Raw genomic sequence first — 23,358 nt, 5'->3', positions numbered from 1 at the left:
CACGTCACGCCGAAGTTTGCATTGTCCGCTCTGGTCACGTTCAGCCGCCCAACCGTCGAGAGGTCCTGAAGTTTGGTCCGAACATCGGCTGCGGTATCGTCAAAATTGATCACCGCCCCACCAGCCCCTTGAAAGCTCACCGGGAAAGAGCCGCTGATGTCGTCTGCACTTGCTGTCGTGGAGATCGACTGAACTTCAGGCATCACTCCTCCAACTTCTTGAGACGCTACAATTGCGCTGCCTGCGTAGCTTCCGTCGATCGCGCTTAAGGTGGTGACTTGCGTAACATCCTTCACAATCGACGCCGTCACTGAGCACGTAGCGCAGGTAGCGCCATACACATCGACGAAGTTCGTAGTACCCGTCGTTTCATCGACACGAAAACACGGGGACGTCGGGCAGGTGCTGTCCAGCGACAGGAACGTGACGTACCAGTGATATCCATTCGACAGTGAGGGTCCAACGCGCGAGACGTCAATGGACCCAATTCCAGGCAAGGCACTCATTGCGCGCTTCATCTCGGCCGCCTCCGCGCTCACACTCACCGTCGCCTTCTTGCGGACGTACGCCGTCACGTGCAAGTTGGAAGTGTCTGGCCACGCGCTCGACAGCGTAATTGAACCAGTGCTAACACTCGCCACGGCGATGTCTCTGGTGCCGATTCGGATCTGCTCTCCGCCTGCAATTCGACTGGTGAAGTCGCTCGAGGTGACCACAGACGTGGATCCACTCGTGACCTGAACGTTGCCCAGCGCCGTGTCCATGACTTGGATCGGAGCGCCGCTCGCACCGTGCACGTGGTACGAATCCAGCGGCAGACTGGTGTCTGTGAACGGGGCGGTGGCGTGCACCCGGAACTCTTCTCCTGCAATTCGCACGCGGTCTCCTCGATTCACGCGTCCGAGCATCGACGCACTCGTCGTCGCAGTCCTCAAGCCCGCGCTCACCGTGGCCGTCACCGCGGGGGCGGCCGCCACCCAGACACCCTCGAAGCCCACCGACAGGTCGAACGTGCCTGCCAGCACCTGCGCGTTGGCCGAGTCGGTGGACACGACCTCCCACACCTCCGGGTAGAAGCCGGGGACGCCCGTCGTTGTGTGCGCGCCCTCGAACGACAGCGCGCGGTTGGGCGGCTGCACGTCCTGACAAGCGGTGGCGTCCCCCACGAGCGTGTTGGGCTGCGGGCCGCTCACCAGGTACGCGCCATCGAACGTGACCGTGTACACGAAGCCGTTCTTGGCCGCGCTGTAGGGCGAGCGCGCCACGCCGACGCTGTCCACGTTGGGCAGCTGCTCCAGCGCCGTCTCCAGCTCCACGGCGCTCGCGTTCCACGCCACGCACGACGTCGTCGCCGAGCCGCGCGCGTTGGCGAAGGTCACGCGGTAGCCGCCGGCCAGCACGGGCCCGTCCGCCGCCACCGTGAACGTCTGCACCTCGTCCACGCGGCGCGCCAGCTCCACGCGGTAGCCCAGCACGGGCGCGCCGTTCACGCCCTCGGGCTTGACGTGCAGCGGCGGGAAGAACTGCACGCGCACCGCCGAGTCGCTCGCGGGCGACACCAGAACCTTCTCGGGCGGACCGGGCACGTCCTCGGGCGTGAACAGCTGGGCGCGCACCGCGACGGAGACCAGCAGCAGCGCCACGCACAGCATCCTAGTGATGAAGCCTGTAGCTGCGCTCGGCCTAGTGCACCGAGGCCTGCGTCGCTGCATGAATGCTCGGCTGCTCTACCGTGGACCGAGATATCTGCTCTCCTCGTCTGGATCGTCACGTGAGACTGGTGCGAAACGGCGCGATCTTGGGCGTGGCGCACACGAAGCCGAAGCGAGCGGAGGACCATTTTGGCGGGCGCGTCGTTTGAGGGACGTGTTGGGTGGACGGTGGGGGAACAAACGCGATGTTCATTTTCATACTGTACCAGTATTGGATAGAACCGTCAAGCTTTGGATAGAAACGGGGAGTGGGCAACTTTAGAAATAATGCAGTCGTATTGTACCAGTTTTGTTAGAAACGTCAAGTGTTGGCTAGAAACGGGGAGTGGGCAGGTTTAGAAATAATGTAGCCGCGTCACGCAACGGAAGAAGGGATTATTTTGCGATCGTTTGCCACTGATTGCATTCGCCTCATGCACAACCTGGAGAAGCACTTACGAATAATGCAGTACCGCACACAGCAGTCTCAGACGCTGCTAGGCAGCCTTACTCCCTGTAGGCTGTGGACCACTAAGGTACTAATCCACTTGCCTTCGAGCGCTCGTACCGATCGCATATTTTCGTTCGAAGAGCTAAAGACACTGATATCAGACGGGAAACTGTCAATTATCGGAGTAGCTGGTTTGGCGCTCGCTACATCTACACGAATTGATCTCCATGCGCCTTCGGTAATCGGTAGTAGCCTCATCTTGAGAAATCCACCACTCAGATGCACTGGAGCAGGAACTTGATCCGAGCCTAGTTCATGGTCCAAACGGCACCCACCTGATCGAGCTCCACGCCCGACGAACCCTCAAAACCGCCCAGTTGGAAACCATCCGGTGCGCAAACCTTTCCAGTCTGGGTCGTGGGGGTACCACCAGCAATCGATCTGCCAGTACTAGTACTGATTTTAATGTACCGGATGCGCGTGCGGTCGTGATATTTACCCCAGTGGGCCTCCAAACACTGGAAGCGTTCACCAGGGTTCAGGGTGAGAGTCTGCGGGTTGCCGCCGTTACCGCCGTGGAACGGATTGCTCCTCGTCTTCCCGTCCGGGCTTGTAACGTCGATTCCGACGCCATTCACACGCTCGCCCGTGCGGATCGTGACGGAGTGCACGCTTTGTCCAGCGATGGCAAAGCTCGTGTCCGAAAAAAAAGTGCCGTGGGGTTCGCCGAATTTGTTGCTCAATCGATATCTTTCCCAAGCCGCGTCAGTGCCGCTTGCCAGTAGCATAACCGCCGCCGCCACAGTCTGAGAGAAGAACTTCATTGTTGTAACTTGAGTTTCTTGGTGGTAGGTTGGAAAATTGAAGAGTGAGGTGTTCGTCGTAGAGCTACCCGAACGAGAACGCGCCGAGAACCTGGGAGTTGCCGGTTGTACGGATACTGTAGCTAACTTATGGTACCGGTATCGAACCTCTCTTCGCACTGCGTGCGAAGTTGCCAAAGGTGCTCCAGCATCCGGCACTACGGTAGGATAAAAGATAGGATCGGTTGATCGGTAGGCGTTGCTTCAGCCACGTATGTACTGAACACACGTGTCACACACACATTGCTACGTGTATTCCGACGCATATGACAGGTCGTCACGGCGGCGAGCGGTGAAAATGGCGGCGTATCCAGGCAAGAAATTCAACACCGAGTGTCTCGTCGGTTTGGGCGCGACGCCTTTGCCAGATTATTTCTCGCAGAACCTCCTCCGGCGCCGGCTTCACTTTTGGGCATTGCACTGGGCGTACTCGGGTCTTTAGACAATTGTAAATCTCTTTAGAGCGTAATCAACAAAAACGAGGTGTAAAAAAGAGAGGTGGTACCATTTCGACCCCGATGTACTTTTACTTACCGGTACGGTACATGTATTGGCCTCGATTTGCACCCTTTAAAATGCAAATCGGCTAGAATAATACCACATCTAAATTTTGAATGTCAAAAGTGGGTTCTTTTGTCGCTAAAAGATGACAGTACTGGGTGAAAGTGATTGTAAACGTTATTTTCATTTTTGGCTACATTGGGCTATCTGGAAAGTTCGACATCACTCTGTGATGCAGCGGATGCAGAATAGGAAGCTTCGCCTGCAAGGGTCCTTGTCGTCAGAGTATCTAAGTGACTACAATACAATACGAAAAAAAGAAAAGAAAAGAGGCTCCTTCAGTGAAGGCTTCACAGCCAGAGAGAAGAAGCTGCAGACTGCGACCACATCCCATTGATAATACCAGGTGTATCCGAAGAAGTTGGCAAGACACGCTGCTGCAAGTTGTGATCACACACAACTGTGATTCACACACAGTCACACACAGTCACACACAGTTGTGCTTCACACACTTGCAGCAGCGTGTCTTGCCAACTTCTTCGGATACACCTGGTATTATCAATCTTGTGATTGCGGCAAACGCGCGTACCATTGGTACATACAGTAGGTAGCCTTGGCCAGATACTTTCCAAAGGTCTTAAGAAATTATCGTCAACGGGCTGAGGCAAAGTCACATCCACGCCTATCAACCTCTCCAACCATGACACTCGCTTCTGTCCCTTTCACCAGCAGTTGCCGTGTTCTAAGCTCCGGCGTCGACAGGTAGGCAATACAATTTGATTGTTTCGTTAGAGGCTGCTCATATCGATTTCGACCTCCGCCACGGGGCCTCATCAGTGGGCTTCCAATTCCACGATGAGCTTCTACGACTCGGGTCTACTTCTGGTACTATCATATTTCAATGTTGACTCAACAGGTCTTGCCGTCCTTCAATGGCAGCACGTGACGCCACGCTCGTGGCCGCCACTGGTGTCGAGCATGACAAATAAAGGAGTGTACCGCTGGGCTGGTACCACCCAGAACATACCACCCAGAACATGCCGTTTGTTGCCACCAGCTACGGCACATGCAGTATCGGTAGGTTCACCAGACTCGATAGAAGGGTGTTCACGTCTGCTCATCCGCACAGCCGTAGAGAGACTCTGATTCAGGGTCTGAATAGTGTACAAAATACATGCATAATATAAGCTTCGAAGTTTCTTCGCTGACTGCGAGCATGTTGCTGTTGATGGCGTGCTTGTACACGGTACACCATCATCAATGCCGTCACTGAGCACGTATTTCAATACTTCAATCGTTATCAAACCCACCCTGGGTGTGTTTCTTTTGAGGGTGGGTTTCTTATCTTCAAAGCCAATTGGGGAGACTCATGATTCACGTAAGGGTATTCCCACCGGTCGTGTCAAAACCAAAGTCAAAGTTAGGTCAAACTGAGGATACAAAAGATCCGGCAAATTTGATCGAGAGAAAAATTCGCACCCGTCGCGGCGATAAGTCAGTCAAATCGTTTTCAGTGAGGGGGAGGGTAGTCGGTAGTGGAGATGGAAGACGTACCAGTAAGCGCTCTTGCGCAGGTGAGCGCGCAGGGTGGCTTCCTTGACATCCTCAGTTTGGATTGTGAAGGTGACGACGATGAGCTTATCGCCCAGCAACTTCTGTTCCCAGCGTCTCGATCTAGCTCTCGTGATACGACAGTGAAACGCGACGGTTCTCGGCCAGGAAAGAGTAAAAACAAAGAGCGGGACTTTGAGACTCGCTATAGGCGCTCTATGAAGCAGTATTTTGATGAAACCCCAGTTTACAACGATGACGAATTCAGGGAGCGGAATCGAATGATCAAGCCAATGTTCATGCGCGTTCTGGAAGGAGTGCTGGAGGTTGATTCTGAATACTTTGAGCAGCGCCGAGACGCGGCAGGGCGGCTAGGAATACACCCTATCATGAAGATATCTGCTGCTCTGCGGGTACTTGCGTACGGTGTACCCGCAGTGTGTATTGATGAGAATCTGGAGATATCGAGTACTGTTGTGTACGATAGCATCATGCACTTTGTAGAGGCGGTTGATAAGCGGTTTGGGGCTGAATATCTTCGTTCCCCGACTGATGAAGACATGCTGCGACTCCTAGAAATGAATGCTAGTCGAGGTTTTGTGGGCATGTGGTGCAGTATTGACTGCATGCACTGGGAGTGGAAGAATTGTCCATATGGATGGGCTGGACAGTTCAAGGGCAAAGAGAAGAAACCTACTGTCGTGCTGGAGACTTGTGCCGATCGGGACCTATGGATTTGGCATGCAAGTTTCGGGTGGCCGGGGTCTTTAAATGATCTCAACATTCTTGACCGCTCTCCTGTTTTTGACAGGATAATGAACGGGACTGCTCCGCGCGTTGAGTTTGAGGTCAATGGACATGTCTACAACATGGCTTATTGTTTAGCTGATGGAATATATCCTGAATGGCCTGTATTCATTAAGTCATTATCTCAACCTCTCGGAAACAAGCAAAAGAAATTTGCTGAAAGACAAGAAAGCGTGCGACAGGATGTTGAGCGAGCGTTTGGTGTTCTTCAAGCTCGATGGAGGATATCAGCCATTCCATGCAAACTACATTCTCGGTTGGACATGAACAAGGTGATGCGGGCTTGTATTATCTTGCATAATATGATTTGTGAGGAGAACCGATATTCGAACGTTGATGAGCACGGTTACTTGTTCAAGGACAAAACAACTAAGCACTTGTACAAGCTACGCGTCTCACGGCCAAGTGGACTTCGTCCATGATCAATTAGTGAGCTTGGGGTAACTATTCATTCAATTGAAAATGAGGAACAATACTTCAAGCTGCAGCACGACGTAATGGAACACATTTGAGAGTTTTGGGGAGGAGGAATAAACTGTTAATCTCAAAGTATGCATACTACGAACAAATGTCCACGACTTGGAATGTATTGCTTTTCTTTTGCTTGTGCTTGATAGTTTTGGTGTGGCATCAGCATCACAAGTCGGCGGCATCTTCGCCCTTTTGCACATCAGGAATCGAGGCGCTTTCAGGTGGTGATTGCGCTAGGGGAGGAAAGCCCGGAGTTACCGATGAGTCTTGCGTCCCTGAAAGCGTAAGGCTCGTGATAGGGCCCAGCACCACCGGCATGGCAGCCGGTAAAGGTTCAAATGATGGAGAAAACGACATGTCGGGAGTTGGCGCTGTGGACTGCGAGTCAGTCGCATCACACCGATTTGAGGCTGGTGCTGCATTTTCATTCGATTCAGACTGCATAACACTCTGAGGCGTTGCCGCCTGCCCCTGAGAGGATTCGTTCACCAGCGCATCCAGGCGGCGCAATAAACTCTGCTGACGCTTTTCAATGTAGGCGGCATGTGGTGGGCCAGTGGGTTTGACTTTGAAAAGGTCGTTCAGCATTCGGCGAAGCGGCTCCTCTTCCGCCAAGCGCTGCTGTGCTTGGTTGACGCGAATCTGCTCCTTCAGGACCTCAACTTTCAATGCCATTGATCTTGAAAATGTTTCTTGAGCCACAACGATGCGGCGTTCCATGGATAGCTCCAACTTAGCACGTTTGGCGGCTTTGACACCTTTTAGTGGCCGCTTTTCTTCAGTTGTGTCGATTTGCGCTGGTACTACCGGGATGGAATCGGATGGACGTGTTTCCAGAGTACCCTCTGTCGCCGTCCGACTCTTGTTGCGGGGGCTTTTCTTCCTATTTTCAAACGAGGCTTGAAACTTGGGGTACTTCGCCTGCACGTCGTAGGGTTCGAGGAAGGTGAAAGCTTTGTTGTGGCGCTCCTGATACATGGACAGCGCCTTCTTCATCATGTCTCTTTCAGATGATCCTGACTCTCGCAGAGATTCGACTAAGGTCACGCAGCTGATGTACTTCCCGATAGACCTCTGCATCACGCCGAACTGCGCTTGAAGGCTCGTCTAAGCTCGTGGCTTCAGGTCTTCCTTTGCGATCGCATTGGCAATGCCCTCTGAGCTCTTCATCTTGTCTTTGATGCGCGTCCAGAAGGTTTCTGCCGACTTGGGGATTCCAACTAATGCATCCGTGGACACGTGAACATACGCTTTAGCCAGCTCCAGGTTCTCCAGGTCCTGATAGCTTTTCCCCCGACGGTTTTTTTTTCCTGTGCCATTTCGAATCTGCCCCGCTGCCTGAAGCGTCGCTTGAGAAGTGACCATCCCCCAGCTATCCTCTTGCAATATTTGACAGAAGGATCGCTGGGAGATGGCCGCTGATGAAATTTGGTTTGGTTTTAGTCGAACCGGTGCGAGCGCGAAAAACTATCTAAAAGCTATTTGATGGTTAAAAATGACTTTTGGTCGGTATTTTGACCCGGCCTGTGGGAATGCTGGGTATTACCGACTCTTTTGTGACAGTGCCCATTTACAGAACGAGCCTATTTCCGACTCGGAAATTCCGAGTACTCGAGTTCTCTGGATTTTATCCATCCAAAGTCCTTAGCCAGATCAGGTGCCATTATTCTCCAATCGAAATACCTGCTGAATATGATTCAATTGATTCGGTTCAACAGGCGCTTGAGGGGACTGTGACGTTGAATTACCTGTGCTCAAATCAAATTATGCTGGTGTGTTGACCCAGCCAGGTATAATTTTAATTAACTTAAAAGTTAAAAAAAAACTATTATTTCAAATAACTTGTACTCCAGTATAATACCTGTGACAGGTAATTCTTCTGATCACTCGAGCGACATCCGCGGATTTTTTCCGCGTTCAGGCAACATGCAGTCCTCGGGGTGGTCGCCTCCGTTCATTAAGATAAAGTCGTGCGCCGCACGAAGAGAAGCTCTGAAATTTCGGGGCCTAAATTTGAAGCGCTCGAAGAGAAGGGGCCTAAATTTGAAGCAGATGGAGCAAAGCTACGCCCTGCCTCGATTTGTTTATTTCTCGTAGCCTACGCGGCGTGGTCGCGGTCACTGGCAAACTCTAAAAAACTTCGCCCCTGGATTTTCATTTGCGGGCCACAAAGCATAACAATAGATATATTCTTGCTGTAGTACAGTACTGCGCTCATCTTTTCTGGAAATAGATAGTTTAGTTGTTTCTCCCAGACCCAAACGGATATAATACAGTAATCGGAGCTAAAACAGAGCTGTATTTCAATACTAAGTAGGAAATTCGCCATCACCTTTTACCAGTCACACTCCGAGAGCACTGTTGGGAACTGATACTCTATTACTTCGAAGTAGTAGATAAGACTGGACATGCGTATGGTCTGCACAAGGAACTATGTCGATAATACGGACGCGCGGACCGTACGATGAACCAAAATTGTCCGGATTATTGGTCAGATAATTTATTCTACATCCAAATCGTTGCACTTTCGAAACCTGAGTCGCTGTAGTGGAGGAAATCTCCAGCCTGTCCAAGCTAGCAGCTTCAGCACCAACTGGTCGCAGTCAATAACGGCAAACGTGATGACTGCGACAACAAATCGTGTGCATAACGAAAAGCAAGCGGAGCATAACGTAAAGCTGATGACCAGCCAGAAATCCAGTGCGCCATAACGACAAACTTGAGGACTAGCTAACGACAACCTAGATTACAGTAGCTGCGGCTTCATTGGTTAGCAGGAGCCGCAGCACTAGGAGTACCTCGTGTCCTATTCACTTTGCTATTTACCTTTGGCAATACACTACGGCTAAACTTCCGGGAGCTTCGCCGACTCCCCCAGCGTGTCTTCGATTTCCCTGCAGACACTACAGTCGCACGTTTTGATCGAGAAATGTTGGCAATCCATGAATCTTGAGAAATTGCCATCAAGTCACCTATGTTGTAAAGATTCATGCGACCAAAAGGCAGTCAAGGTCTAGTTCATTACACTCGTGTTTACTTGACCATGATATGCATTCTCTTATTTTTCATTTTATTTTCCGCGGATAATGCCGTTTGTGTCCAGGGTGCACTCTAGTTCTCCTCCGTACCTGCCGTTATGGTTGTTTATATTTTTTCTGTTTGAGTGGAATATAATATAGTATCCACGTACAGAGCTACCGCTATAATACACATGATACTCCCACACTGAAACTCATGTTGCGCACCTTTGCTTACTACGTTGGACATCGTTACTCAAGTTCACCAAATAAAACATCCACAGCCTCAACGATAAAAGTGTCGCTTCCCGTGGCCGCCGAATGTGAGCGTCATACCACGTATTTTCTGTTGGAGTAATGGACCTCACAGAGGAATTAGGAGAGGAGGACAGTATGTCATGGACATGTACTTCTCAAATTTCCAAGTCAGCCTAACCCGCCCTGTCATCCGAAGAGCCAAACCATGACGTTCCTGCCCTACGTCGTCGTTATCCTTGCGGTCGCTGCTGCCGTGCCCAGCTCTGCCACGCGGGACCTGGGAGAACAAGCTGCTCCACGTTCCAAATTTGTGAGACCATGCGACGTGGATGCCTGTGGCCCAGCCAACTCCGACAAAACATTAAAACCAGCAAATGCGGCAACTCTCTCAGTAATCATCCTTTGTACAAAACCTTTAAGCTGTGCTGTGTTCAAAAGCTGCTCAACTCCCCGTGCTTTGTGAAATAGATATTAAGTGGGCGTCTGAACAAGCAAAGCAAATCAAGGCAAACACTTCGTTGAAGCAACCAATTTGAGATTCTTGTCAACACAAACAATACAAACCATGCACTCGACTACTCAGCGAATCATCAAAATGAACGTGTCAGACTAATATATATCGTGTGTTACTTTCCTTTAATGAAGTCCGCGCGGAGCGGGACGGCGTCTGGGGGAACAAGACCAGAGCTCGGGAAAAAAAAAATATTTTACTGAGAGGGTGGGTCAACTGTCACTGGACTCTATAGCACCTGCGGCCACGACAGGATCGCCTGTCACCTCCATCCTTAGCTTTACGCCATTTGACGCGCAAACCCTTGTTCGACTCCAGGTACTGCCCGCGTCCAAGGCGGCCAGCATCCAGCTCTTCGTGCCCACTCCTGGCCGTGGTCAACAACGAACCACCGCTGCAGAACGGCAATGACGCCGAGAAGAAGATCAACAGGCAGTGTCATACTGCAGGATTCTTGCAGGAGGGAAAAGAATCCTGCTCAACCCGAAAATGCTGTGATTTTCCAAACTTTTTGTTGCTGTTAGAAAACTAATGATGTTAAGTAAATAACATATTAAGAGACGAAAGAATAGCGGATCAATGCCGTGGACATGGAAGGCAGCTTACTTATGGCGGCACGCCTGGACTAGGTCGTCTGCGACTTGGCTAGAAACACCTGCGTTGTGAAGTGCAGCTGCAAACATTGATACAGATTGCCGTGACATGGTCGACCTGGAGATCGAGATAATATTTCGATCAAGAAGAACAACATTTCTTGTCGTTGAGGCCAACTTGCTGCATTTCTCGTCCTCCACCTCGTCGATATCTTCATTCGCTTCAGCATGCGACTCATCGTCTCGGTGCAGTGCCGCTATAACTCTTGGATTCCACTTGACGCCGGAAAATATTTCGACGATCAATTCGGCTGGAATACACACTGTAGCACACAAATGCTTCTAAATAGCCGCAACTCATCATGGCGGTCACGCACAAGTTTTATCTTGCCAAACTAGGCAATACATCATGGCGGTCACGCGCAGTTTCATCTTGCATAGTAATCACCGGGGCACGCCTATAGCGTCTGCGTATCATACATCTTACCCAATTCTATTTGGAACCGTCGGATTCATAGCGCAATCGAGCAGCCCACCCGGTTTAAGTGACAGCGATCTGGCATTAGTGCTTGACTGTATTATATCATATACTTCTTTTCGCACGCTCGCCGCAAAATCCAGAGCTGTTCCGGGCGAAGCACGGCTTTGTAGTATTCGAGTATTCCACAAACTCGAACCTGGGGCACGTCCGGTTTCTGAGTTTTTTTTTAGTGATGTATAGTTAACAAAAACATCTTACTGCCCAAATAGTGCCATACATTATTGTAGCCCTCGAAGCCCACGGACAGGTCGAAAGTGCCTGCCAGCACCTGCGCGTTGGCCGAGTCGGTGGACACGACCTCCCACACCTCCGGGTAGAAGCCGGGGACGCCCGTCGTTGTGTGCGCGCCCTCGAACGACAGCGCGCGGTTGGGCGGCTGCACGTCCTGACAAGCGGTGGCATCTCCCACGAGCGTGTTGGGCTGCGGCCGCTCACCAGGCCGCCATCGAACGTGACCGTGTACACGAAGCCGTTCTTGCCGCGCTGTAGGGCGAGCGCGCCACGCCGACGCGTCCACGTTGACGCTGCTCCAGCGCCGTCTCCAGCTCGACGCGCTCGCGTTCCACGCCACGCACGACGTCGTGGCCAGGCCGCGCGTTGGCGAAGGTCCGCGGTACCCCAGACGGGCTCCGCCGCCACCGTGAACGTCTGCCCTCGTCCACGCGCGCCAGCTCCCGCGGTAGCCCAGCACGGCGCGCCGTTCACGCCCTCGGGCTTGACGTGCAGCGGCGGGAAGAACTGCACGCGCACCGCCGAGTCGCTCGCGGGCGACACCAGATCTCGGCGGACCGGGCACGTCCTCGGCGCGACGGAGCGCGACGAGACCAGCAGCAGCGCCACGCACAGCATCCTAGTGATGAAGCCTGAGCTGCGCTCGGCCTAGTGCACCGAGGCCTGCGTCGCTGCATGAATGCTCGGCTGCTCTACCGTGGACCGAGATATCTGCTCTCGTCTGGATCGTCACGTAGGACTGGTGCGAAACGGCGCGATCTTGGGGTCGCACACGAACCTGAAGCGACGGGAGGACCATTTTGGCGGCGCGTCGTTTGAGGACGTGTTGGGTGGACGTGGGGAACAAACGCGATGTTCATTTCATCATGTACCGTATTGATGAACCGTCAAGCTTTGGATAGAAACGGGAGTGGGCAACTTTAGAAATGCAGGTATTGACCAGTTTTGTTAGAAACGTCAAGTGTTGGCTAGAAACGGGGAGTGGGCAGGTTTAGAAATAATGTAGCAACGGAAGAAGGGATTATTTTGCAATCGTTTGCCACTGATTGCATTCGCTATACCCGGAGAAGCACTTACGAATAATGCATACCGCACACAGCAGTCTCAGACGCTGTAGGCATTACTCCTGTAGGCTGTGGACCACTAAGGTACTAATCCACTTGCCTTCGAGCGCTCAGCCGATCGCATATTTTCGTTCGAAGTAAAGACTCGATATCAGACGAAACTTCAATTATCAGGTAGCTGGTTTGGCGCTCGCTACATCTACAGAATTGATCTCCATGCGCCTCGGTATCGGTAGTAGCCTCACTTCGTGAGAACCACCACTCAGATGCACTGGAGCAGGAACTTGCCGGCCTGTTCATGGTCCAAACGCACCCACCTGTCGATCTCCGCCGAACCCTCAAAACCGCCCAGTTGGAAACCATCCGGTGCGCAACTTTCCGGTCTGGGTGTACCGACCAGCAATCGATCTGCCAGTACTGTACTGATTGAATACCGGATGCGCGTGCGGTCGTATATTTTGGGTCCAAACACTGGAAGCGTTCACCAGGGTTCAGGGTGAGAGTCTGCGGGTTGCCGCCGTTACCGCCTGGAACGGATTGCTCCTCGTCTTCCCGTCCGGGCTTGTAACGTCGTTCGACGCCATTCACGCTCGCCCGTGCGGATCGTGACGGAGTGCGCGCTCAGCGATGCAAAGCTCTGTCCGAAAAAAAGTGCGTGGGGTTCGCGAATTTGTTGCTCTCGATATCTTTCGCCAGTCCAGCGCCAGTAGCTACGGCCGCCACGATCTGAGAAGAAGCATCGTTATTGAGGTTCTTGGTGGTAGGTTGGAAAATTGAAGAGTGAGGTGTTCGTCGTAGAGCTACCCGAACGAGAACGCGCCGAGAACCTGGGAGTTGCCGGTTGTACGGATACTGTAGCTAACTTATGGTATCGAACTCTCTTCGCACTGCGTGCAGAGTTCAAAGTGCTCCAGCATCGCACTACGGTAGGATAAAAGATAGGATCGGTTGATCGGTAGGCGTTGCTTCAGCCACGTATGTACTGAACACACGTGTCACACACATTACTGTGTATTCCGACGCTATGACAGGTCGTCACGGCGGCGAGCGGTGAAAATGGCGGCGTATCCAGGCAAGAAATTCACACCGAGTGTCTCGTCGGTTTGGGCGCGACGCCTTTGCCAGATTATTTCTCGCAGAACCTCCTCCGGCGCCGGCTTCACTTTTGGGCATTGCACTGGGCGTACTCGGGTCTTTAGACAATTGTAAATCTCTTTAGAGCGTAATCAACAAAACGAGGTGTAAAAAGAGAGGTGGTACCATTTCGACGATGTACTTTTACTTACCGGTACGGTACATGATTGCCTCGTATGCACCAAAATCATCGGCTAGAATCCACATCTAAATTTTGAATGTCAAAAGTGGGTTTCTTGTCGCTAAAAATGACGTCTGGGTGAAAGTGATTGTAACCGTTATTTTCATTTTTGGCTACATTGGGCTACCTGGAAAGTTCGACATCACTCTGTGATGCAGCGGATGCAGAATAGGAAGCTTCGCCTGCAAGGGTCCTTGTCGTCAGAGTATCTAAGTGACTACAATACAATACGAAAAAAGAAAAGAAAAGAGGCTCCTTCAGTGAAGGCTTCACAGCCAGAGAGAAGAAGCTGCAGACTGCGACCACATCCCATTGATAATACCAGGTGTATCCGAAGAAGTTGGCAAGACACGCTGCTGCAAGTGTGTGAAGCACAACTGTGTGTGACTGTGTGTGACTGTGTGTGAATCACAGTTGTGTGTGATCACAACTTGCAGCGGCGTGTCTTGCCACTTCTTCGGATACACCTGGTATTATCAATCTTGTATTGCGCAAACGCGCGTACCATTGGTACATACAGTAGGTAGCCTTGGCCAGATACTTTCCAAAGGTCTTAAAATTATCGTCCGGGCTGAGGCAAGTCACATCCACGCCTATCAACCTCTCAACCATGACACTCGCTTCTGTCCCTTTCACCAGCGGTTGCCGTGTTCTAAGCTCCGGCGTCGACAGGTAGGCAATACAATTTGATTGTTTCGTTAGATTGCTCATATCGATTTCGACCTCCGCCACGGGGCCTCATCAGTGGGCTTCAATTCCACAATGAGCTTCTCGACTCGGTCTCCTTCTGCTACTAACATATTTCAATGTTGACTCACAGGTCTTCCTCCTTCAAGTGCAGCACGTGAGCGCATGTGCCGCCACTGGTATCGACAAATAAATAAGTACCGCTGCTGGTACCACCAGAATCCACCACAGACCATGCCGTTTGTTGCCACCAGCTGCACATGCAGTACTGGTAGGTTCACCAGACTCGATAGAAGGGTGTTCACGTCTGCTCATCCACAACCGTAGAGAGACTCTGATTCAGGGTCTGAATAGTGTACAAAATACATGCATAATATAAGCTTCGACGTTTCTTCGCTGACTGCGGGCATGTTGCTGTTGATGTGCTTGTGCGTACACCATCATCAATCCGTCACTGGAGCGTATTTCAATCTTCAATCGTTCAAACCCACCCTGGGTGTGTTTCTTTTGAGGTGGGTTTCTTATCTTCAAAGCCAATTGGGGAGACTCATGATTCACGTAAGGGTATTCCACCGGTCGTGTCAAAACCAAAGTCAAAGTTAGTCAAACTGAGGATACAAAGATCCGGCAAATTTGATCGAGAGAAAAATTCGCACCTCGCGGCGATAAGTCAGTCAAATCGTTTTCAGTGAGGGAGGGTAGTCGGTAGTGAAGATGGAAGACGTACCAGTAAGCGCTCTTGCGGTGAGCGCGCAGGGTGTTCCTTGACATCCTCAGTTTGGATTGTGAAGGTGCGACGATGAGCTTATCGCCCAGCAACTTCTGTTCCCAGCGTCTCGATCTATCTCGTGATAGATGAAACGCGACGGTTCTCGGCCAGGAAAGAGTAAAACAAAGGCGGGACTTTGGACTCGCTATAGGCGCTTATGAAGCAGTATTTTGATGAAACCCCAGTTTACACGATGACGAATTCAGGGCGGAATCGAATGATCAAGCCAATGTTCATGCGCGTTCTGGAAGGAGTGCTGGAGGTTGATTCTGAATACTTTGAGCAGCGCCGAGGCGCAGGGCGGCTAGGAATACACCCTATCATGAAGATATCTGCTGCTCTGCGGGTACTTGCTACGGTGTACCCGCAGTGTGTATTGATGAGAATCTGGAGATATCGATTACTTGTATAATGGCATCATAGCAGGTTGATAAGCGGTTTGGGGCTGAATATCTTCGTTCCCCGACTGTGAAGACATGCTGCGACTCCTAGAAATGAATGCTAGTCGAGTTTTGTGGGCATGTGGTGCAGTATTGACTGCATGCACGTGGAAGAATTGTCCATATGGATGCTGGACAGTTCAAGGAAGAAGAAGAAACCTACTGTCGTGCTGGAGACTTTTGCCGATCGGGACCTATGGATTTGGCATGCAAGTTTCGGGTGGCCGGGTCTTTAAATGATCTCAACATTCTTGACCGCTCTCCTGTTTTGACAGGATAATGAACGGACGCTCCGCGCGTTGAGTTTGAGGTCAATGGACATGTCTACAACATGGCTTATTGTTTAGCTGATGGAATATATCCTGAATGGCTGATTCTAAGTCATTATCAAACTCTCGGAAACAAGCAAAAGAAATTTGCTGAAAGACAAGAAAGCGTGCGACAGGATGTTGAGCAGGCGTTTGTGTTCTTCAATCGATGGAGGATATCAGCCATTCCATGCAAACTCATTCTCGGTTGGACATAGACAAGGTGATGCGGCTTGTATTATCTTGCATAATATGATTTGTAGGGAGAACCGATATTCGAACGTTGATGAGCACGTTACTTGTTCAAGGACAAAACACTAAGCACTTGTACAAGCTACGCGTCTCACGGCCAAGTGGACTTCCCATGATCAATTAGTGACTTGTTAACTATTCTAATTGAAAATGAGGAACAATACTTCAAGCTGCAGCACGTAATATGGAACACATTTGAGAGTTTTGGGGAGGAGGAATAAACTGTTAATCTCAATTATGCATACTGAGACAAATGTCCACGACTTGGAATGTATTGCTTTTCTTGCACTTTTTTCTTTTGCTTGTGCTTGATAGTTTTGGTAGCATCCACAAGTCGGCATCTGTATTTTGCACTCAGGAATCGAGGCGTTTTCAGGTGATGATTGCGCTAGGGAGAAAGCCGGAGTTACCGATGAGTCTTGCGTCCCTGAAAGCGTAAGGCTCGTGATGAGCCCACACCACCGGCATGCAGCTGGTAAAGGTTCAAATGATGGAGAAAACGACGTGTCGGGAGTTGGCGCTGTGGACTGCGAGTCGATCGCATCACACCGATTTGAGGCTGGTGCTGCATTTTCATTCGATTCAGACTGCAAACACTCTGAGGCGTTGCCGCCTGCCCTGAGGATTCGTTCACCAGCGCATCCAGGCGGCGCAATAAACTCTGTTGACGCTTTTCAATGTAGGCGGCATGTGTGGGCTCCAGGTTCCTCAGGTCCTGATAGCTTTCCCCGACGGTTTTTTCCTGTATGTTTCAGATCTGCCCCGCTACCTGAAGCGTCGCTTGAGAAGTGACATCCCCAGCTATCCTCTTGCAATATTTGACAGAAAGATCGCTGGGAGATGGCCCTGATGAAATTTGGTTTGGTTTAGTCGAACCGGTGCGAGCGCGAAAACTATCTAAAAGCTATTTGATGTTAAAATGCTTTTGGTCGGTGTTTTGACCCGGGTGGAATGCTGGTACTCCGACTCTTTGGCAGATCCCGTTTACAGAACGAGCCTATTTCCGAGGAATTCCGAGTACTCGAGTTCTCTGGATTTTACCATCCATCGCAGCTTGCCTTATTCTAAGAAATGCCGATTCAATTGATTTGGTTCAACAGGCGCTTGAGGGACTGGGACGTTGAATTACCCTCAAATCAATTATGCTGGTGTGTTGACCAGGTATAATTAATTAACTTAAAAGTTAAAACTATTATTTCAAATAACTTGTACTCCAGTATAATCCCGTGACGGTAATTCATCTGATCACTCGAGCGACATCCGCGGATTTTTTCCGCGTTCAGGCAACATGCAGTCCCTAGTCCTCGGGGTGGTCGCCTCCGTTCATTAAGATAAAGCCGTGCGCCGCACGAAGAGAAGCTCTGAAATTTCGGGGCCTAAATTTGAAGCTGATGAAGCAAAACTACGCCCTGCCTCGATTTGTTATTTCTAGCCAGCTACGCGGCGTGGTCGCGTCACTGGCAAACTCTAAAAACTTCGCCCTGGATTTTCTTGCGGGCCACAAAGCATAACAAGATATATTCTTGCTGTGGTACAGTACTGCGCTCATCTTTTCTGGAAATAGATAGTTTAGTTTTTTCTCCCAGACCCAAACGGATATAATACAGTAATCAGCTAAAACAGAGCTGTATTTCAATCTAAGGGAAATTCGCCATCACCTTTTACCAGTCACACTCCGAGAGCACCGTTGAACTGATCTCTATTACTTCGAAGTAGTAGATAAGACTGGACATGCGTATGGTCTGCGGAACTATGTCGATAATAGGACGCGCGGACCTGCGATGAACCAAAATTGTCCGGATTATTGGTCAGATAATTTATTCTACATCCAAATCGTTGCACTTTCGAACCTGAGTCGCTGTAGTGGAGGAAATCTCACCTGTCCAGCCCTAGCACACTCGTCGCAGTCAATAACGCCGCAATGACGGCGCAACAAATCTGTATAACGAAAGCAGGCGGAGCATAACGTAAAGCTGATGAAAGAAATCCAGTGGCCATAACGACAAACTTGAGGACTAGCTAACGACAACCTGAATTACGGTAGCTGCGGCTTCACTGGTTAGCAGGAGCCGCCACAGATACCTCGTTCCTATTCACTTTATTTACCTTTGGCAATACACTACGGCTAAACTTCCGGGAGCTTCGCCGACTCCCCAGCGTGTCTTCGATTTCCTGCAGACACTACAGTCGCACGTTTTGATCGAGAAATGTTGGCAATCCGAATCTTGAGAATTGCCATCAAGTCACCTACTATGTATGTGAAAGATTCATGCGACCAAAAGGCAGTCAAGGTCTAGTTCATTCACTCGTGTTTCTTACGCCAGTATGCATTCTCTTATTTTTCATTTTTTTCCGCGGATAATGCCGTTTGTGTCCAGGGTGCACTCTAGTTCTCCTCCGTACCTGCCGTTATGTTGTTTATATTTTTCTGTTTGAGTGAGTTATAGTCCACTACAAGCTACCCTCTATAATACATATATCTCCACAAACTCATGTTGCGCACTTGCTTACTACGTTGGACATCGTTCTCAAGTTCACCAAATAAAACATCCACGCCTCAACGATAAAAGTGTCGCTTCCCGTGGCCGCCGAATGTAGGCGTCATACCACGTATTTTCTGTTGGAGTAATGGACCTCACAGAGGAATTAGGAAGAGGAGGACGGTATGTCATGGACATGACTTCTCAAATTTCCAAGTCAGCCTAACCCGCCCTGTCATCCGAAGAGCCAAACCATGACGTTCCTGCCCTCGTCGTCGTTATCCTTGCTGTCGCTGCTGCCGTGCCCAGCTCTGCCACGGACCTGGGAGAACAAGCTGCTCCACGTTCCAAATTTGGAGACCATGCGACGTGGATGCCTGTGGCCCAGCCAACTCCGACAAAACATTAAAACCAGCAAATGGGCAACTCTCAGTAATCATCCTTTGTACAAAACCTTTAAGCTGTGCTGTGTTCAAAAGCTGCTCAACTCCCGTGCTTTGTGAAATAGATATTAAGTGGGCGTCTGAACAAGCAAAGCAAATCACAAACACTTCGTTAGACCACCATTTGGCTCACACAAACAATACCCCATGCACTCGACTACTCAGCGAATCATCAAAATGAACGTGTCAGACTAATATATATCGTGTGTTCTTTCCTTTAATGAAGTCCGCGCGGGCAGACGGCGTCTGGGGAACAAGACCAGAGCTCGGGAAAAAAAAATATTTTACTGAGAGGGTGGGTCAACTGTCACTGGACTCTATAGCACCTGCGGTCACGACAGGATCGCCTGTCACCTCCATCCTTAGCTTTACGCCATTTGACGCGCAAACCCTTGTTCGACTCCAGGTACTGCCCGCGTCCAGGCGGCCGCATCCAGCTCTTCGTGCCCACTCCTGGCCGTGTCAACAACGAACCAGCTGCAGAACGGCAATGACGCCGAGAAGAAGATCAACGAGCAGTGTCATACTGCAGAGTTCTTGCAGGAGGAAAAGAATCCTGCTCAACCCGAAAATGCTGTGATTTTCCAAACTTTTGTTGCTGTTAGAAAACTAATGATTTGATAAATAACATATTAAGAGACGAAAGAATAGCGGATCAATGCCGTGGACATGGAAGGCAGCTTACTTTGGCGGCACTCGGACTAGGTGTCTGCGACTTGGCTAGAAACACCTGCGTTGTGAAGTGCGGCTGCAAACTGATACAGATTCGCGAGCATGGTCGACCTGGAGATCGAGATAATATTTCGATCAAGAAGAACAACATTTCTTTCGTTGGCCACTTGCTGCATTTCTCGTCCTCCACCTCGTCGATATCTTCATTCGCTTCAGCATGCGACTCATCGTCTCGGTGCAGTGCCGCTATAACTCTTGATTCCCGAGCGCCGGAAAATTTTCGACGATCAATTCGGCTGGAATACACGAGCACACAAAACTTCTAAATAGCCGCAACTCATCATGCGGTCACCAAGTTTTATCTTGCCACTAGGCAATACATCATGGCGGTCACGCGCAGTTTCATCTTGCAAACTAGGCAATCACCGGGGGCACACTATAGCGTACTTGCGTATCATACATTTACCCAATTCTTTGGAACCGTCAGTTCGCAAGCTCGATCGGCCCGGGTTTTGCAGCGATCTGGCATTGTGCTTGACTGTATTATATCATATACTTCTTTTCGCACGCTCACGCAAAATCCAGAGCTGTTCCGGGCGAAGCACGGCTTTGTAGTATTCGAGTATTCCACAAACTCAGACCTGGGACGCGTCGTTTCTGAGTTTTTTATTGATGTATAGTTAACAAAACATCTTACTGCCCAAATAGTGCCCCATTGTTAGCTCTCGAAGCCCACGGACAGGTCGAAAGTGCCTGCCAGCACCTGCGCGTTGCCGAGTCGGTGACACGACCTCCACACCTCCGGGTAGAAGCCGGGGACGCCCGTCGTTGTGTGCGCGCCCTCGAACGACAGCGCGCGGTTGGGCGCTATCCTGACAAGCGTGGCGCATCGAGCTGTTGGCTGCGGGCCGCTCACCAGGTACGCGCCATCGAACGTGACCGTGTACAAGCCGTTCTTGCCGCGCTGTGGGCGAGCGCGCCACGCCGACGCTTCTCCACGTTGGGCAGCGCTGCTCACGCCGTCCCAGCTCAGCGGCGCCTCGCGTTCCGCCACGCACGACGTCGTCGCCGAGCCGCGCGCGTTGGCGAAGTCACGCGGTAGCCGCCGGCCAGCACGGGCCCGTCCGCCGCCACCTGAACTCTGCGCCTCGTCCACGCGCGCGCTCACGCGGTAGCCCAGCACGGGCGCGCCGTTCACGCCCTCGGCTTGACGTGCAGCGCGGGAAGAACTGCACGCGCACCGCCGAGTCGCTCGCGGCGACACCAGCTTCTCGGGCGGACCGGGCGTCCTCGGCGTGAACAGCTGGGCGCGCACCGACGACCAGCAGCGACGCACACATCCTAGTGATGAAGCCTGTAGCTGCGCTCGGCCTAGTGCACCGAGGCCTGCGTCGCTGCATGAATGCTCGGCTGCTCTACCGTGGACCGAGATATCTGCTCTCCTCGTCTGGATCGTCACGTGAGACTGGTGCGAAACGGCGCGATCTTGGGCGTGGCGCACACGAAGCTGAAGCGAGCGGAGGACCATTTTGGCGGGCGCGTCGTTTGAGGGACGTGTTGGGTGGACGGTACGCAATGTTATTTTTTGTACTGTACCAGTTTTGGATAGAAACGTCTGGTTTTGGAGTGGACAGCTTTAGAAATAATGCAGTCGTATTTTACCAGTTTGTTGAAGTCAAGTTGCTAGAAACGAGTGGGCAGGTTTAGAAATAATGTAGCGTCACGGGAAGAAGGGATTATTTTGCATCGTTTGGTGCATTCGCCTCATGCACAACCGGAGAAGCACTTACGAATAGTACCGCACACAGCGTCTCAGACGGCAGCACTACTCCCGCAGGCTGTGGACCACTAAGTACTAATCCTGCCTTCGAGCGCTCGTACCGATCGCGTTCGAAGAGCTAAAGACACTGATATCAGACGGGAACTGTAAATTATCAGGTAGCTGGTTTGGCGCTCGCTACATCTACAGAATTGATCTCATGCGCTTCGGTAGTGTGATAGCCTCTCTTGAGAAATCCACCACTCAGTAACTGGAGCAGGAACTTGATCCGACCTGTTCATGGTCCAAAGCGCACCCACCTGATCAGCCTCGCCCGACAGACCCTCAAAACCGCCCAGTTGGAAACCATCCGGTGCGCAAACCTTTCCAGTCTGGTCGTGGGGGTACCACCACAATCGATCTGCCAGTACGTACTGATCGTTAATGTACCGGATGCGCGTGCGGTCGTGATATTACCAGTGGGCCTCCAAACACTGGAAGCGTTCACCAGGGTTCGGGGTGAGAGTCTGCGGGTTGCCGCCGTTACCCCGTGGAACGGATTGCTCCTCGTCTTCCCGTCCGGGCTTGAACGTCGATTCCGACGCCATTCACACCTCGCCCGTGCGGATCGTGAGAGTGCACGCTTTGTCCAGCGATGGCAAAGCTCGTGTCCGAAAAAAAGTGCCGTGGGTTCGCCGAATTGTTGCTCATCGATATCTTTCCCAAGCCGCGTCAGTCCGCTTGCCAAGCATAACCGCCCCGCCACAGTCTGAGAGAAGAACTTCATTTTTGTACGTTCTTGGTGGTAGGTTGGAAATTGAAGGAGTGGTGTTCGTCGTAGAGCTACCCGAACGAGAACGCGCCGAACCTGGGAGTTGCCGGTTTACGGATACTGTGCTAACTTATGGTATCGAACCTCTCTTCGCACTGCGTGCAGGTTGCCAAAGTTCGGCATCCGGCACTACGTAGGATAAAAGATAGGATCGGTTGATCGGTACGCTTGCACGTATGTACTGAACACACGTGTCACACACATTGCTACGTGTATTCCGACGCATATGACGGAGTCGTCACGGCGGCGAGCGGTGAAAATGGCGGCGTATCCGGGCAGAAACTCCGGATGTCTCGTCGGTTTGGCGGCCTTTGCCAGATTATTTCTCAGAAGCCTCCTCCGGCCCGGCTTACTTTGGGCATTGCACTGGGCATCGTGTCTTTGACTGTAAATCTCTGGACGTAATCAACAAACGAGGTGTAAAAGAAGGTACCCTGGACCCCGATGTACTTTCCCGGTACGGTACATGTATTGGCCTCGATTTGCCCCCAACTCGGCTAGAATAATCACATCTAAATTTTGAATGTCAAAAGTGGGTTCCTTTGTCGCTAATGGTAAGCTGGGTGAAAGTGATTGTAAACGTTTATTTTCATTTTGGCTCATTGGCGCTATCTGGAAAGTTCGACATCCTCTGTGATGCAGGCGGAATAGGAAGCTTCGCCTGCAAGGGTCCTTGTCGTAGAGTATCTAGTGACTACAATACGAAAAAGAAAAGAGGCTCTTTCATGGAAGGCTTACAGTCCAGAGAGAAGAAGCTGCAGACTGCGACCACATCCATTGATAATACCAGGTGTATCCGAAGAAGTTGAAGACACGCTGCGCAGAGTGTGAAGCACAACTGTTGTGACTGT

At 51.1% G+C, this 23,358-nt stretch overlaps 3 protein-coding genes across 3 annotated transcripts in view; all 3 read right to left on the bottom strand.

Annotated features, from left to right (window-relative positions):
- IUM83_19497 (Projectin/twitchin) overlaps positions 1–1,652 on the bottom strand; it is a gene marked incomplete at both ends in the record, with an annotated part of 31,946 nt that extends 30,294 nt beyond the window's left edge. Inside the window, one exon of the mRNA XM_067944549.1 lies at positions 141–1,652. Within this exon, the coding sequence (XP_067797768.1) occupies positions 141–1,652 (1,512 nt within the window). The remainder of the gene's footprint in view (positions 1–140) is intronic.
- Positions 1,653–7,442: 5,790 nt separating this feature from the next.
- Positions 7,443–12,104, bottom strand: IUM83_19496 (Immunoglobulin-like fold; the record flags this gene model as incomplete). Its single annotated transcript, XM_067944548.1, has 3 exons — positions 7,443–7,673; positions 11,473–11,640; positions 11,691–12,104. The coding sequence occupies 3 exons, from the start codon at positions 12,102–12,104 to the stop codon at positions 7,443–7,445; spliced, it is 813 nt and encodes a 270-aa protein (XP_067797769.1).
- Positions 12,105–20,634: 8,530 nt separating this feature from the next.
- IUM83_19495 (Immunoglobulin-like fold) lies at positions 20,635–21,444 on the bottom strand (the record flags this gene model as incomplete). Its single annotated transcript, XM_067944547.1, has 1 exon — positions 20,635–21,444. The coding sequence occupies one exon, from the start codon at positions 21,442–21,444 to the stop codon at positions 20,635–20,637; it is 810 nt and encodes a 269-aa protein (XP_067797782.1).
- Between the last annotated feature and the right edge of the window lie 1,914 nt (positions 21,445–23,358).

Source organism: Phytophthora cinnamomi (assembly GCF_018691715.1).
Source record: "Phytophthora cinnamomi strain GKB4 chromosome Unknown Contig13, whole genome shotgun sequence".
Lineage (NCBI taxonomy): Eukaryota > Oomycota > Peronosporomycetes > Peronosporales > Peronosporaceae > Phytophthora > Phytophthora cinnamomi.
The sequence above is the reverse complement of the archived record's forward strand: the minus strand, read 5'-3'. Positions and strand labels throughout refer to the sequence as shown.